General features: G+C 42.1%; 1 protein-coding gene across 2 annotated transcripts in view; it reads right to left on the reverse strand.

Annotated features, from left to right (window-relative positions):
- Positions 1–14,961, reverse strand: part of GLG1 (golgi glycoprotein 1) — a 159,485-nt gene that overhangs the window by 50,374 nt on the left and 94,150 nt on the right. For both annotated transcript variants that reach the window (XM_005592540.5, XM_065537160.2), the window contains exons 3-4: positions 7,827–7,913; positions 1,931–2,146 (exon numbers count right to left, since the gene is read on the reverse strand). In XM_005592540.5, coding sequence (XP_005592597.3) covers positions 1,931–2,146; positions 7,827–7,913 — 303 coding nt within the window. The remainder of the gene's footprint in view (positions 1–1,930; positions 2,147–7,826; positions 7,914–14,961) is intronic.

Genomic DNA, 14,961 nt, shown 5'->3' on the forward strand with positions numbered 1-14,961 from the left:
CACAGAGTTTTTCAAAACCAACTCAGCGGTACACTCTGATAAGGGACCAGGCCCTGTGTTGATATTAAGGAAAGGGCATCAGGGCTTTGGTGACACCCAGACAATATGCAGAAAGAAACCCTTCATTTGAACTGTGTACTCAGTTCCAGGATCCTAACACCATGTCCCCTTTGTCAGTGATAGACGCCTGCCAACCATGAACAAATAGAGGGCAAAGGGACAAATGGCTTTTATCTTCCATCATATTTCCTGAACAGCAGATTAATGAGCAGCAGCAGCAATTAATAGCTGATGCCAGAGGTCTCAGGCTCCCTCTCCTACTGGCATCCATTATTTTTCAGGAGTTTTTTTCATTTTTGCTGAGCAAACAAATTCAGAGTAAACCTGGCCAAATCTCTATTGTGACTTTCTGTTCAGCAGACTAAGTCCAAAAATAAGATCAGATCTAACTGTGGAAGGAGAAACTAGCTAGGTAGTTATTTTCTTTCCTGTCTTTACTAAAATCAGTTGTTCTGAGATGAAGATTAATAATATATCACATTTAGAGAGGACTTTTCTTCCAACCAACTAGAAGTACCTTCACATATCTTAAAATTTTCCAACATTTTATAGATAGACAGCAGTACGCTAAGGAATTTTTTTTTTTGAGGAGTCTCGCTCTGTCTCCCAGGCTGGAGAGCAGTGGCGCCATCTGGGCTCACTGCAAGCTCCACCTCCCGGGGTTCACGTCATTCTTCCGCCTCAGCCTCCCAAGTAGCTGGGACTACAGGCGCCTGCCACCACGCCCAGCTAACTTGTTTTTTTTTTTTTGGATTTTTAGTAGAGATGGGGTTTTGCCATGTTAGCCAGGATGGTCTTGATCTCCTGACCTTGTGATCCACCCGCCTCGGGCTCCCAAAGCGTTGGGATTACAGGCGTGAGCCCCCGCACCTGGCCAGTAATATTTTTTATACTAACAGTGGGATATATGCAGAGAAAGATTATTGAACTCAGTCGGGACCAGTGGCTCATGCATGTAATTCCAGCATTTTGGGAGGCCGAGGCGGGTGGATCACTTGAGGTCAGGAGTTCAAGATCAGCCTGGCCGACATGGTGAAACCCCCATCTCTACTAAAAACACAAAAATTGCCCAGGCGCGGTGGCTCACACCTGTAATCCCAGCACTTTGGGAGGCCGACATGGGCAGATCACGAGGTCAGGATATCGAGACCATCCTGGCTAACATGGTGAAACCCCGTCTCTACTAAAAATACAAAAATTAGCCGGGCGCGGTGGTGGGCGCCTGTAGTCCCAGCTACATGGGAGGCTGAGGCAGGAGAATGGCGTGAACCCGGGAGGCGGAGCTTGCAGTGAGTGGAGATCACGCCACTGCACTCCAGCCTGGGTGACAGAGAGAGACTCCATCTCAAAAAAAAAAAAAAACAAAAAAACAAAAATTAGCCGGGGGTGGTGGTGCATGCCTGTAGTTCCAGCTACTCGGGAGGCTGAGGCTGGAGAATCACTTGAACCCAGGAGGCTGAGGCTGCAGTCCAGGAGGCTGAGGCTGCAGTGAGCTGACATCCCACCACTGTACTCCAGCCTGGGCAACAGAGGGAGACTCTGTCTCAAAAAAAAAGATTAGAGAACTCAGGGCTCTCATTTGCCAGAGGCACATTATAGGTAACCAGCAGCTGGTCAAATATTGTGACGATAACACCACTCTTTGCAGGTATTAATTCCTCTGCTTCCCACACAGTACTGAAATATTTTGCTACAAACACATGAAATACACTGTGAACCAGCCTTAGCTCTTAGGGCTGTCTGGACAAGCTTCTTTAATTTCAACTTAAGGTCACTCGAGTCCTAAATTTTTCCCACGTCAGTTATACAAAGCTTTTCATATACCGAATTTTTAAGACCACTTTGTTGAAGCTAATGTAGTATTAGATACCTTTTCTCCAAGCCGAATACTACCACATTTCAGAATGTTGATGTCATTTTTGCAGTCATCCATGAAGCCACAGATTAAACGGTAATCACTAAAAATGATGGCCGTCATCTTGGTAATGTACTGGTGACACTGATACTCAGTGATGTTGCCTCGGTGATCCACCAAGCAGGAAACCATGTAACCTTTTCCAACCGGTTCATCAGCACATTCTTTAATCTGCTCAAAATAAAGTAGCTCTTTTACCAAAGTGTTCCATGCTTGTATCAAACAAAATTTATGAAAGAGAAAAATGTCTGATATTTTCCTGTTGATTTCCTAATTCTTTACTTGAGAGAAAAAAAGAAAAATGCTTAGAAATATATCCAAGGAGAACATTTAGGAATATATTCATTTTAAAGAAAAATAGCGTGTCATCCCTACTCAGACTGTTGTGCCTTTTAGAAAAACCTGATTAATGTGTTTTGCAAAAAAATACCTACATATCCAAATGCTTAGGTAATGCTCACTTCTAAATGCAGTGAAAAGAGCTGTTAACATCTACAGCTTTGGTATGGTCCTGTGGAAGTCCTTGTGACCATGCAAAGAATGTAGGGGACAGCAAGGGGATGAATCTGGGGAGGAAGGTCTGACAAACAGGTGCAGAAGTGAAGTCCAGCTGCACACCCCAAGCCAAGCTACACAGAAAACTATTGTTGTTAGGTAAACCTAAGGGCCAAGGAGAGACAGGAGGGAAGGTGTAATATTACTTATTGACATGGTATTATTATTATTATTATTATTACTATTTATCTTTTAAGATGGAGACTTACTCTGTCACCCAGGCTGGAGTGGAGTGACATGATCTCGGCTCACTGCAACCTCTGGCTCCCGGGTTCAAGTGATTCTCCTGCCTCAGCCTCCTGAGTAGCTGGGATTATAGGAGCTCGTCCCCATGCCAGGCTAATTTTTGTTATTTTTAGTAGAGATGGGGTTTTGCCATGTTGGCCAGGCTGGTCTCAAACTCCTGGCCTCAGGTGACCCGCCCACCTTGGCCTCCCAAAGTGTTGGGGTTACAAGCGTGAGCCACTGCACCTGGCCTACCTCTTGACATGACATTAATGTGTTCTAAATTAACTATGGATTGAACATGTGTTTTTGAAATCAGTAGAATCCAAACTTAACCACTATGGTCTGGGACAGAAACATGTTTAAAAGAATGTTCAGTGCAGTTTTGCATGGTGATGGTTCCTGCAAAGTATATTCCAAACCACAAAATGCTAATAAAGCAAACTAGCCCTAAAATGCTGAAACTTAGGCAAAAGTAAAACCTACTAATAGAATTATAAGCTTAAATTATAAAACAGAGAAGGGTGTTTGGAAAAGAGCCTACTGCATTTGGGGAAATTAAGACAAACTGAAGTGGCAATTCTGACAAGAGGAAGGAGTTAAATGGGAATGTTTATTTTGAATATAAACAAGAAACAGTGTTTTACTTGTACTTTGAAACCAATAGAGACCATTCTCCCCATTAAGCTATTTATCACAAGCATGCCCATAGGGCAAAACAAACACAATCTCCTCTTCCAAAATGTGCTGGATGAAGGACACGCCCCAGACGAATTATCCTATAGGCAACAGGTTCTCTCCACCTCTAACTCCAGTATCAAATCCAGATCACGTAAATAACTCAGTTCAAAAAAGAAAGTTGGTTTACTTTTAAAGGGGCAAACTTGAGAATATAGTAAATAGTCTCACACTGGTTTCAGAGACAGCAGAGATTTTCAACAGTCAAGATGAATAAAATTCTTTCAGTTTAACCCCAAGTAAGTTTTTTTGATGCCGAAAAAGAGGGCCATGGCCAGGCGCGGTGGTTCACGTCTGTAATCCCAGGGCTTTGGAAGGCCGAGGGGGGTGGATCACTTGAAGTTAGGAGTTTGACACCAGCCTGGCCAACATGGCGAAACCCTGTCTCTACTAAAAATACAAAAATTGGCCAGGCGCGGTGGCTCATGCCTGTAATCCTATCACTTTGGGAGGCTGAGGCGGGACTGCCTGAGCTCAGTTCAAGACCAGCCTGGGCAACACAGTGAAAGCTCATCTCTAATAAAATACAAAAAATTAGACAGGTGTCGCGGCATGCACCTGTATTCCCAGCTACTTGGGAGGCTGAGGCAGGATAATTGCTAGAACCCAGGAGGTGGAGGTTGCAGCGAGCTGAGATCGAGCCATTGCACTCCAGCCTGGGTGACACAGCAAGACTCCTTCTCTAAATAAACAAAAAAACTCCCAAAATTAGCTGAATATGGTGGCATGCATCTGTAGTCCCAGCTACTTGGGAGGCTGAGGCAGGAGAACAGCTTGAACCCAGGAGGTGGAGGTTACAGTGAGCCAAGATTGCACCACTGCACTTCAGCCTGGGTAACAATGAGAGACTCCATCTCAAAAAAAAAAAAAAAAAAAAAAGAAAGAAAGAAAGAAAGAGGGCCAGGACTGTATTCCCTGGAAAATATATTTTTTTTTTTGCCCAACAAAACAGAGTTAAGTTTGAAAAGTGAAAGGAGGAATAGATGCTTGAAAATTCCAGCACTTGTAATTCAACCATAGAAAAATAGTGGATAAAAAATAAGACTAGTGGCAGACACCCACTTAATGAAACAGAGAAACATTTTTGCAGGCCCTAATATTGGGCAACCAAAAGTTTTAAAACATCTCAAGAGGCCAGGCATGGTGGCTCACACCTGTAATCCTAGCACTTTGGGAGGCTGAGGCGGCTGGATCACGAGGTCAGGAGATAGAGACCATTCTGGCTAACATGGTGAAACCCTGTCTCTACCAAAAAATACAAAAAAGGCCGGGCGCGGTGGCTCAAGCCTGTAATCCCAGCACTTTGGGAGGCCGAGACGGGCGGATCATGAGGTCAGGAGATCGAGACCATCCTGGCTAACACAATGAAACCCCGTCTCCACTAAAAATACAAAAAAATTAGCCGGGCGTGGTGGCGGCGCCTGTAGTCCCAGCTACTCGGGAGGCTGAGGCAGGAGAATGGCGGGAACCCAGGAGGCGGAGCTTGCAGTGAGCCGAGATCGCGCCACTGCACTCCAGCCTGGGCGACAGAGCGAGACTCCGCCTCAAAAAACAAAAACAAAAACAAAAAAAAACAAACAAAAAAAATTAGCCAGGCATGGTGGTGGGCACCTGTAGTCCCGGCTACTAGGGAGGCTGAGGCAGGAGAATGGCGTAAACTCGGGAGGCAGAGCTTGCAGTGAGCTGAGATCACACCACTGCACTCCAGCCTGGGCGACAGAGCGAGACTCCTCAAAAAAACAAAACAAAACAAAAACACAAGAAAAGGCCGGGCGCGGTGGCTCAAGCCTGTAATCCCAGCACTTTGGGAGGCCGAGACGGGCGGATCACGAGGTCAGGAGATCGAGACCATCCTGGCTAACACGGTGAAACCCCGTCTCTATTAAGAAATACAAAAAAAACTAGCCGGGCGAGGTGGCGGGCGCCTGTAGTCCCAGCTACTCGGGAGGCTGAGGCCGGAGAATGGCATGAACCCGGGAGGCGGAGCTTGCAGTGAGCTGAGATCCGGCCACTGCACTCCAGCTTGGGTGACAGAGCAAGACTCCGTCTCAAAAAAAAAAAAAAAAAAAAAAAAAAAAAAACCACAAGAAAAACCAAGAGCACTTTTGAACTGTGGCCTCAATAAGAAACTAAATGTAAATTTTAGCTTCAATCACTTGAGATTTTACTGAAACACAGAGATGTGGCACCTACTCATATTTCAGCTCACTATCCATTACAACAGGGCGTGGTGTTTGAATGAGAAGTTTGCATGTTTCTTCATTCTGCTGGATAGCACTTTTTCCTTCTATCTTACTAATCTTCTAAGATGAATAGCAAAAAAGGGGCACTAAATCATCATCAACATATTTAAGAATAGGAGTAAACTCTGAAGTGGTTGGGGAGCAGATTGAAAAGGTACCATTAGAAAAATGCTGCAGTCACTCTATTTTTTGACTGCAGCCAGGAGGAAAGGAGGCAGGATTTAGCTCAATCTTGGAGATTAAGTTTGGTTTGTATTAATAGTTTGCAGGTATTCTTGTGATGTTGTTTTTCTCCCTGGAAGTAGGATTCCAAAATTAAGAAAGATGATAGAAGGAAAATATAGAATGAAATGTTTTGCTAGCAACTATGTTCTTCCTGATATTTAATTTCCCTGACTCCAGTATCATCTTCCTGTGGGAGGGAGAAGTGTCCTTGTTAATGCTAATCTTTTACAAAACCAGAACACCCCAAAAGGTCACAGACAACCATTGTGATACACACATTATATGGAAGCCAGTCTAACGCAAATAGTGAAATTACTCTAGTGAATATGTATATACTCAACTAAATTTCCCTGGGCCAATCAAACTGGTACGTATTTAATGGGACACAAAATGGGGCAAAACAAACGTGTGCGTATGTGTGTATACGTATCTCTCCCAATGTGTCCTTTTAAAAAAACTACTTATGGCTGGGCACAGTGGCTCATGCCTATAATCCCAGCACTTTGGGAGACCGAGGCAGGTGAATCACCTGAGGTCAGGAGTTCGAGACCAGTCTGGCCAACACGGCAAAACCTGTCTCTACTAAAATACAAAAATTAGCCAGGCCTGGTGGCATGTGCCTGTAATCCCAGCTATTTGGGAGGCTGAGGCAGGAGAATTGCTTGAGCCCAGGAGACAAAGGTTGCAGTGAGCCAAGGTGGCACCACTGCACTCCAGCACAGGCGACACAGCAAGACTCCATCTCAAAAACAAAAAAAATATATACTTATAATTGTATAGTACCACAATACAGAGGGAAAATACAAACATTTAAAGTTCAATCCTGGGAATAATTTCTTTGTTAGTATTTAGTTTTGTTATTAAGCAAACATCTTTGCCCTTGATATTTTAAAGTTAGAGGTTTAGTCCTATAGCTAGCTACGGGAGTTTGAGATGTAGAATATTAAAGCTAGGAGCTAAAGATAAATTTTTCAAAGATATGCCTTTCTGCTCAGAAGCTCCAGGGTAAATATGAGGGGTCACTGCTTTAAAAGAATAAAACGTAACTGATCTAGTATTAGAAAGTTTGAGAAAATAGGTTTTACGAGACCCCATAATGACACAAGGAACGCAGGCTGATGGCTTATCTGGATGAGACAGGGTCTTCCTTAAGAGCTCGGAAGAATGCGGCCCTGACTTAATTCATCAATAGGGCCAGCTTGAGGACAAATTAATATGGTGTGAGATCTATGACTGCTAATTCTGGGGTGGAAAAATAGCAACTGTTTTCTCTGTGATTCTCATATTTCAGTATACAGAAACTCTGGCTTTCTGGAGTTTCTATTACTGATTAAAAAAAAAAAAACCCTATTAAAAAAAGAAATTTAAAGTACCACAATTTTCACGAATATTATTTGTTGTTTACACTGGGCCAAGATAAACAATTTTAAAAATCTTAACCTTTTTAACACTAACTCCTATTATTTGACGTATATATCTCTGTGGTTCAACTGATCCAACTGCATAGCCAAAACAAGAATGCTGACAGACCTCTTGTAACCATGCCAATATGCTTCAGACACAGCAAGCTGTCCAATGTGTGAGAGTAGCACTGATACCTCAGCACTTTTACTTGCTGTTTGGAGACCAATAGAACCTGATTTCCAACTTCCTCAATCAATAGTATCCTAATGTAAGCGTAGGTGGATGTTAACAAAAAGAATCTAATTATACCCCCCAATTTCCTAACTTTCAACCAAGGCAGATGTGAATTCTAAGAAAAGTAATGTAACTGAGTCATTCTTCTCATAAGGGCTGGTCTGGTCAACAGATGTAATTTTCTCCTCTCAGCCATTAGATATCTACAAAATTCTTTCACAACTTACCTCTGTTATAGTAGATTTGCAAACCTCTCTGGCCACAGATTCAAATTTGGGATCTGTAGTTAGGTTCAGCTTGTAATTCCACAACAACTAGATACGAGAGGAAAAATAAAACAAAACAAAGACAAACTCCAGTTAGAACAGTATGAAATTTATTACCAATGTTACTTTAAATGACAAAAGCCAATTACAGAGTCAGACAAAGCATATTCACATCAGATAACAAAGAAAGTAGGATAAAATGCCATCACATTCCTAGATAAAAGGAAAAAAATGCAAGCCAAATAAAATGATGACTATTCAGATATCTTTGTCATTTTTACTAAAGGACAACTTTTTTTTTTTTTTTTTTGAGATGGAGTTTCGCTCTTGTTGCCCAGGCTGGAGTGCAATGGCATGATCTTGGCTCACTGCAATCTCCACCTCTCGGGTTCAAGCGATTCTCCTGCCTCAGCCTCCCAAGTAGCTGGGATTACAGGCATGCGCCACCATGCCTGGCTAATTTTGTATTTTTAGTAGAGATGGGGTTTCTCCATGTCGGTCAGGCTCATCTTGAACTCCAGACCTCAGGTGATCCACCTGCCTTGACCTCCCAAAGTGCTGGCATTACAGCAGTGAGTCACTGTGCCCAGCCCATAAGGTCCACTTTATACAACTGTTCTAACACATCTTACACTAGAAAATATCTAAAGCCTATTCTTATTCACAGATAACGACTAAATATTACTTTATCTTAGAATCTTCCATAAAAAGATTTTGATAAGTGATCCAATTTCTGAAAAGCAGCAAAAATGAGCCTTTAAATTGTTTAGCTGGAGAGACAGAGAAGAGACTCTGGATGATGTAGAACATGAAGACATATGTATATATTTATTTTTGGAGGTGGATACATTCCTCTCTGACTGCTATACGCTCCAAGATGAAAAAATACAGTCATCATTCACTGATTCAGTTAAACATCTGCCTGGCAAGGCATTTCACAGATAGACTATTAGAGGAAACAAGCAAACGTTTACTGAGTACGTACTATGTTCCAGACACAGTGTTAGGTACTGGTGGATAAAACATAAGGAGAAGGACAAAGACTGTCCAGTGGTAGCAACAGTCAATGGCAGGGCATATGATCAAGTAATTGGCTAATAGCATCACTGGGTACCATAGCAGTATCGGGGTGGAGTACTCCAAACTGGGGATTGATGGGGAGTTTGGTCAGAGAAGATTTACCATAGAAAATACTAAGATGAAACCTGAAAGGCTAGCAGCAGTTAGCCAGATTCAAGGGTAGGGAGAAGACTTTTTTTGGGCAGATAATACCGCATCCCTGCAAGGGGCGGAGGGAACTGGAAGTCCAACGGAGGACTGACCCAGTAAGCCGCAAGCCAGGCCAGATCAGAAAGCCTTTGTAAGCCATGGCTGAACTTCAACCCAAGAATAACAGGAAGTCGCAGAAGATAAAGTAGAGGGTGACACGATCAGATCTGCTTTTTAGAAGGAGGACAGAGGCACATTAAAAAGTACATTAGGAATGACATGGAAGCATGCAGTTAATTCTGTATGAGTGCTGAGGAAGATCTGAAGAAAATACAAACGATGGGTAGGATTTCTTCTCCTCCCTCCTCAAAAACAAAAACATGAGTAAAAGCTCTATCTCTCAGCTACCATCAATAACTGAGTTTTTAGGCCGGGCGTGTTGGCTCACGCCTGTAATGGCAGCACTTTAGGAGGCCAAGGTGGGTGGATCACCTAAGGTCAGGTGTTCAAGACTGGCCTAGCTAACATGGTGAAACCCAGTCTCTATTAAAAATACAAAAATTAGCCAGGCATGGTGGTGCACGCCTGTAATCCCAGCTACTCCGGAGGCTGAGGCAGGAGAATAACTTGAGCCTTTAAAAAAAAAAAAAAAAAAAAAAAAAAGGAAAGAAAAGCTTTTTGGTATCTCAAAAACTTAGGACAAACAGTAACAAAATCCAGAAAAATTAAAACTACAAGCAGAGTATTTCCTTACTTTATCTAATGCAAAGTCAGATGTCCTACAATTGAGCTAGAAATAGATTTTCTGCCAACAGACGTTTAAATTTTTTGAATGTCTTTACCTTTTAGTTTGAAAACTTACTTGTTCTGACAGGCATAAATTTCCTTATGAACAAGTCTCTTCCCTAATAACCATGACAGTATTGTCAAATGCTAAACATTTTACTGTATCTCATCTTTTTTTGTTCATTTCAAATTGAGATAAAATTCATATACCATAAAATTTACCTGTCTAAAGTGTACAATTTTGTGGTTTTTTACTATATTCACAAGGACAGACAACAACCATCATTGCCTAATTATAAAACATTATCACCTCAAACAGAAACCCATACCCATTCTGTCATACCTTATCCTCTCTACCCTCATTTTCTGGCAACCATTAATCTACTTTCTGGTCTTTTATTTCTTTTTTTTTTTTCCCAGACATAATCTTGTTCTGTCACCCAGGCTGGAGAGCAGTGGTGCGATCTCGACTCACTGAAGCCTCCGCCTGGGTGACAGAATGAGAATCCATGTCAAAAAAGAAAACATTATTTTTGCCCAGGCTGGAGTACAGTGGTGTGATCTCGGCTCACTGCAACCTCCGCCTCCTGGGTTCAAGCGATTCTCCTGTCTCAGTTTCCCTACTAGCTGGGATTACAGGCGTGCGCCACCACGCCCGGCTACAGTTTTGTATTTTTAGTAGAGACAGGATTTCACCATGTTGGCCAGGATGGTCTCGATTTCCTGACCTTGTGATCTGCTGGCCTCAGCCTCCCAAAGTGCTGGGATTACAGGCGTGAGCCACCGCGCGTGGCCTCAAATCTTAAGATATTCATCCATGAATATCTATCTGTTCACCCATCCCAAACATGTAATGAGTAGCTACTATAATCTGGACATTCTTCTAGGTAATGGGGATGCGCTAGGTGAAGGAAGGAAAAAAAAAAAGGCCAGTGTCTCAGCACTTCAAGAAGCTCAACCACAGTAGGACAAAAGAAGGAAGAGTCAGGTTGGAAAGAAAATAAACAATAAAAATATAGTGTGATAAATGTGATTAATAAGCATGCAGGAGATTTTACAGAATACAAAGGAAGAACACATTTCAGTGAGTGGTAAGAGGAGGGACAGGGAGTCTTGGTAGCAGTCCAGTTATCCTGGGCTTGATCCTCAGGGATAAGAAGCAATTTGGTCAGATGAGCTGACGGAGATTGGGCTTCTTTTTTTTTTTTTTTTCGTTTTTGTTTTTTTTTTTTTTGAGACGGAGTCTCGCTGTCGCCCAGGCTGGAGTGCAGTGGCCGGATCTCAGCTCACTGCAAGCTCCGCCTCCCGGGTTCACGCCATTCTCCTGCCTCAGCCTCCCGAGTAGCTGGGACTACAGGCGCCCGCCACCTCACCCGGCTAGTTTTTTGTATCTTTTAGTAGAGACGGGGTTTCACTGTGTTAGCCAGGATGGTCTCGATCTCCTGACCTCGTGATCCACCCGTCTCGGCCTCCCAAAGTGCTGGGATTACAGGCTTGAGCCACCGCGCCCGGCCTCGGAGATTGGGCTTCTAAGTGTACAAAGGTAGAAAGGACACAACGAGTAAATGATAACATATGGAAACAGAGTTCAGAATAGCTGGAGTTGAAGGTATGAAAGATGAGATGGGGCGCAGGGGTCAGATCACATTGAGTATCGCAGTTCATATTAAAAGTTTTGAATCTTATCTTAAAGGAAATGGAAGGTTAATGGATAATTTTAACCAAACAATTCAAAAGATCACATCTGATTACGGAGGAGAAGGGCAGGATTTAAGGAGGTTAGTAGACCAAGAGGGAAGAACTTATTTGAATGAAAAAAGATGGGATATACTTGAGATATTTAGAATAAAGTAATTACAGGATTAGGGTGTGGGCTAGGGGGTGAAGGGAAATGTTTCCTTCAGTCAAGCTCTTTCAAAATGTAGTCAGTCTACTGGCAGACACCTCCCAGTAGGGGCTGACAGACACCTCATAAAGGCAGGTGCCCCTCTGGGACGAAGAATCAGGCAGCAATATTTGCTGTTCTGTAGCCTTTTGCTGGTGACACCCAGGCAAACAGGGTCTGGAGTGGACTTCCAGAAAATCCCAACAGACCCACAGCTAAGGGGCCTGTCTGTTAGAAGCAAAACTAGCAAACAGAAAGGAATAGCATCAACATCAACATCAACAAAAAGGATATCTGCACCAAAACCTCATGCGTAGGTCACCAACATCAAAGACCAAAGGTAGATTAAACCACAAAGATGGACTGAAAACAGAGCAGAAAGGCTGAAAATTCCAAAAACCAGAATGCCTCTTCTCCTCCAAAGGAACACAACTCCTCACCTGCAAGGGAACAAAACTGGACGGAGAATGAATTTGACAAGTTGACAGAAGTAGGCTTCAGAAGGTTGGTAATAACAAACTTCTCCGAGCTAAAGGAACATGTTCTAACCCATCAAAAGGAAGCTAAAAACCTTGAAAAAAGGTTAGACAGATAGCTAACTAGAATAACCAGTGTACAGAAGAGCTTAAATGACCTGATGGAGCCGAAAACCACAGTATGAGAACTTGGTGAAGCATACACAAGCTTCAATAGCCAACTCGATCAAGCAGAAGAAAGGATATCAGTTATTGAAGATCAAATTAATGAAATAAAGCGAGAAGACAAGATTAGAGAAAAAAGAGAGAAAAGAAACAAATAAAGCCTCCAACAAATACGGGACTATGTGAAAAGACCAAATCTACGTTTGATTGGTGTACGTGAAAGTGACAGGGAGAATGGAACCAAGTTGGAAAACAATCTGCAGGATATTATCCCGGAGAACTTCCCCAACCTAACAAGGCAGGCAATATTCAAATCCAGGAAATACAGAGAACACCACAAAGATACTCCTCAAGAAGAGCAACCCCAAGACATATAATTGTCAGATTCACCAAGGTTGAAATGAAGGCAAAAATGTTAAGGGCAGTCAGAGAGAAAGGTGGGGTTACCCACAAAGGGAAGCCCGTCAGACTAACAGTGATCTCTCTGCAGAAACCCTACAAGCCAGAAGAGAGTGGGGGCCAACATTCAACATTCTTAAAGAAAAGAATTTTCAACCCAGAATTTCATATCCAGCCAAACTAAGCTTCGTAAGTGAAGGAGAAATAAAATCCTTTACAGACAAGCAAAATGCTGAGAAATTTTGTCACCATCAGGCCTGCCTTACAAAAACTCCTGAAGGAAGCACTAAACATGGAAAAGAACAACCAGCACCAGCCACTGCAAAAACATGCCAAATTGTAAAGACATCGACGCTATGAAGAAATTGTATCAATTAAGGGCAAAATAACCAGCTAACATCATAATGACTGGATCAAATTCACACATAACAATATTAGCCTTAAATATAAACGGGTTAAATGCCCCAGTTAAAGTACACAAACTGGCAAACTGGATATTGGATAGAGTCAAGACCCATCGGTGTGCTGTATTCAGGAGACCCATCTCACATGCAAAGACACACATAGGCTCAAAATAAAGGGATGGAGGAAGATCTACCAAGCAAATGGAAAGCAAAAAAAAGAGGAGGGGTTGCAATCGCGGTCTCTGATAAAACAGACTTTAAACCAACAAAGATCAAAAGAGACAAAGAAGGCCATTATATAATGGTAAAGGGATCAATTCAACAAGAAGAGCTAACTATCCTAAATATATATGCACCCAACAGAGGAGCACCCCCAGATTCATAAAGCCCTTAGAGACCTACAAAGAGGCTTAGACTCCCACACAATAATAATGGGAGACTTTAACACCCCAGTGTCAATATTAGGCAGATCAACGAGACAGAAAATTAACAAGGATATCCAGGACTTGAACTCGACTCTGGACCAAGCAGACCTAATAGACATCTACAGAACTCTCCACTCCAAATCAACAGACTATACATTCTTCTCAGTGCCACATTGTACTTATTCTAAAATTGACCACATAATTGGAAGTAAAACACTCCTCAGCAAATGTAAAAGAACAGAATTCACAACAAACTGTCTCTCAGACCACAGTGCAATCAAATTAGAACTCAGGATTAAAAATCTCACTCAAAACCGCACAACTACATGGAAACTGAACAACCTGCTCCTGAATGACTACTGGGTAAATAATGAAATGAAAGCAGAAATAAAGATGTTCTTTGAAACCAGTAAGAACAAAGACACAATGTACCAGAACCTCTGGGACACATTTAAAGCAGTGTGTAGAGGGAAATTTATAGCGCTAAATGCCCACAAGAGAAAGCAGGTGAGATCTAAAATCAACACCCTAACGTCACAATTAAAAGAACTAGAGAAGCAAGAGCAAACTAATTCAAAAGCTAGCAAAAAACAAGAAATAACTAAGCTCAGAGCAGAACTGAAGGAGATAGACACAAAAAACCCTTCAAAAAAAAAAAAAAAATCAATGAATCCAGGAGCTGTTTTTTTGAAAAGATTAACAAAATAGACCCCTAGCAAGACTAATAGAGAAGAATCCAATAGACGCAGTGAAAAATAATAAAGGGGATATCACCACCGATCCCACAGAAATAAAAACTACCATCAGAGAATACTATAAACACCTCTATGCAAATAAACTAGAAAATCTAGAAGAAATGGATACATACACCCTCCCAAGACTAAACCAGGAAGAAGTTGAATCTCTGAATAGACCAATAACAGGTTCTGAAATTGAGGCAATAATTAACAGCATAACAACCAAAAAAAGTCCAGGACCAGACAGATTCACAGCCAAATTCTACCAGAGGTACAAAGAGAAGCTGGTACTAGTCCTTCTGAAACTATTCCGATCAATAAAAAAAGACAGAATCCTCCCTAACTCATTTTATGAGGCCATCATCATCCTGATACCAGAGCCTGGCAGAGACACAACAACAAAAGAGAATTTTAGACTAATATCCCTGATGAACATCGATGCAAAAATCCTCAATAAAATACTGGCAAACCGAATCCAGCAGCACATCAAAAAGTTTATCCACCATGATCAAGTCGGCTTCATCCCTCGGACGCAAGGCTGGTTCAACATATGCAAATCAATAAATGTAATCCATCAACTAAACAGAACCAACGACAAAAACCACATGAT

The sequence above is a fragment of the Macaca fascicularis genome, chromosome 20 (genome assembly GCF_037993035.2).
Source record: "Macaca fascicularis isolate 582-1 chromosome 20, T2T-MFA8v1.1".
Lineage (NCBI taxonomy): Eukaryota > Metazoa > Chordata > Mammalia > Primates > Cercopithecidae > Macaca > Macaca fascicularis.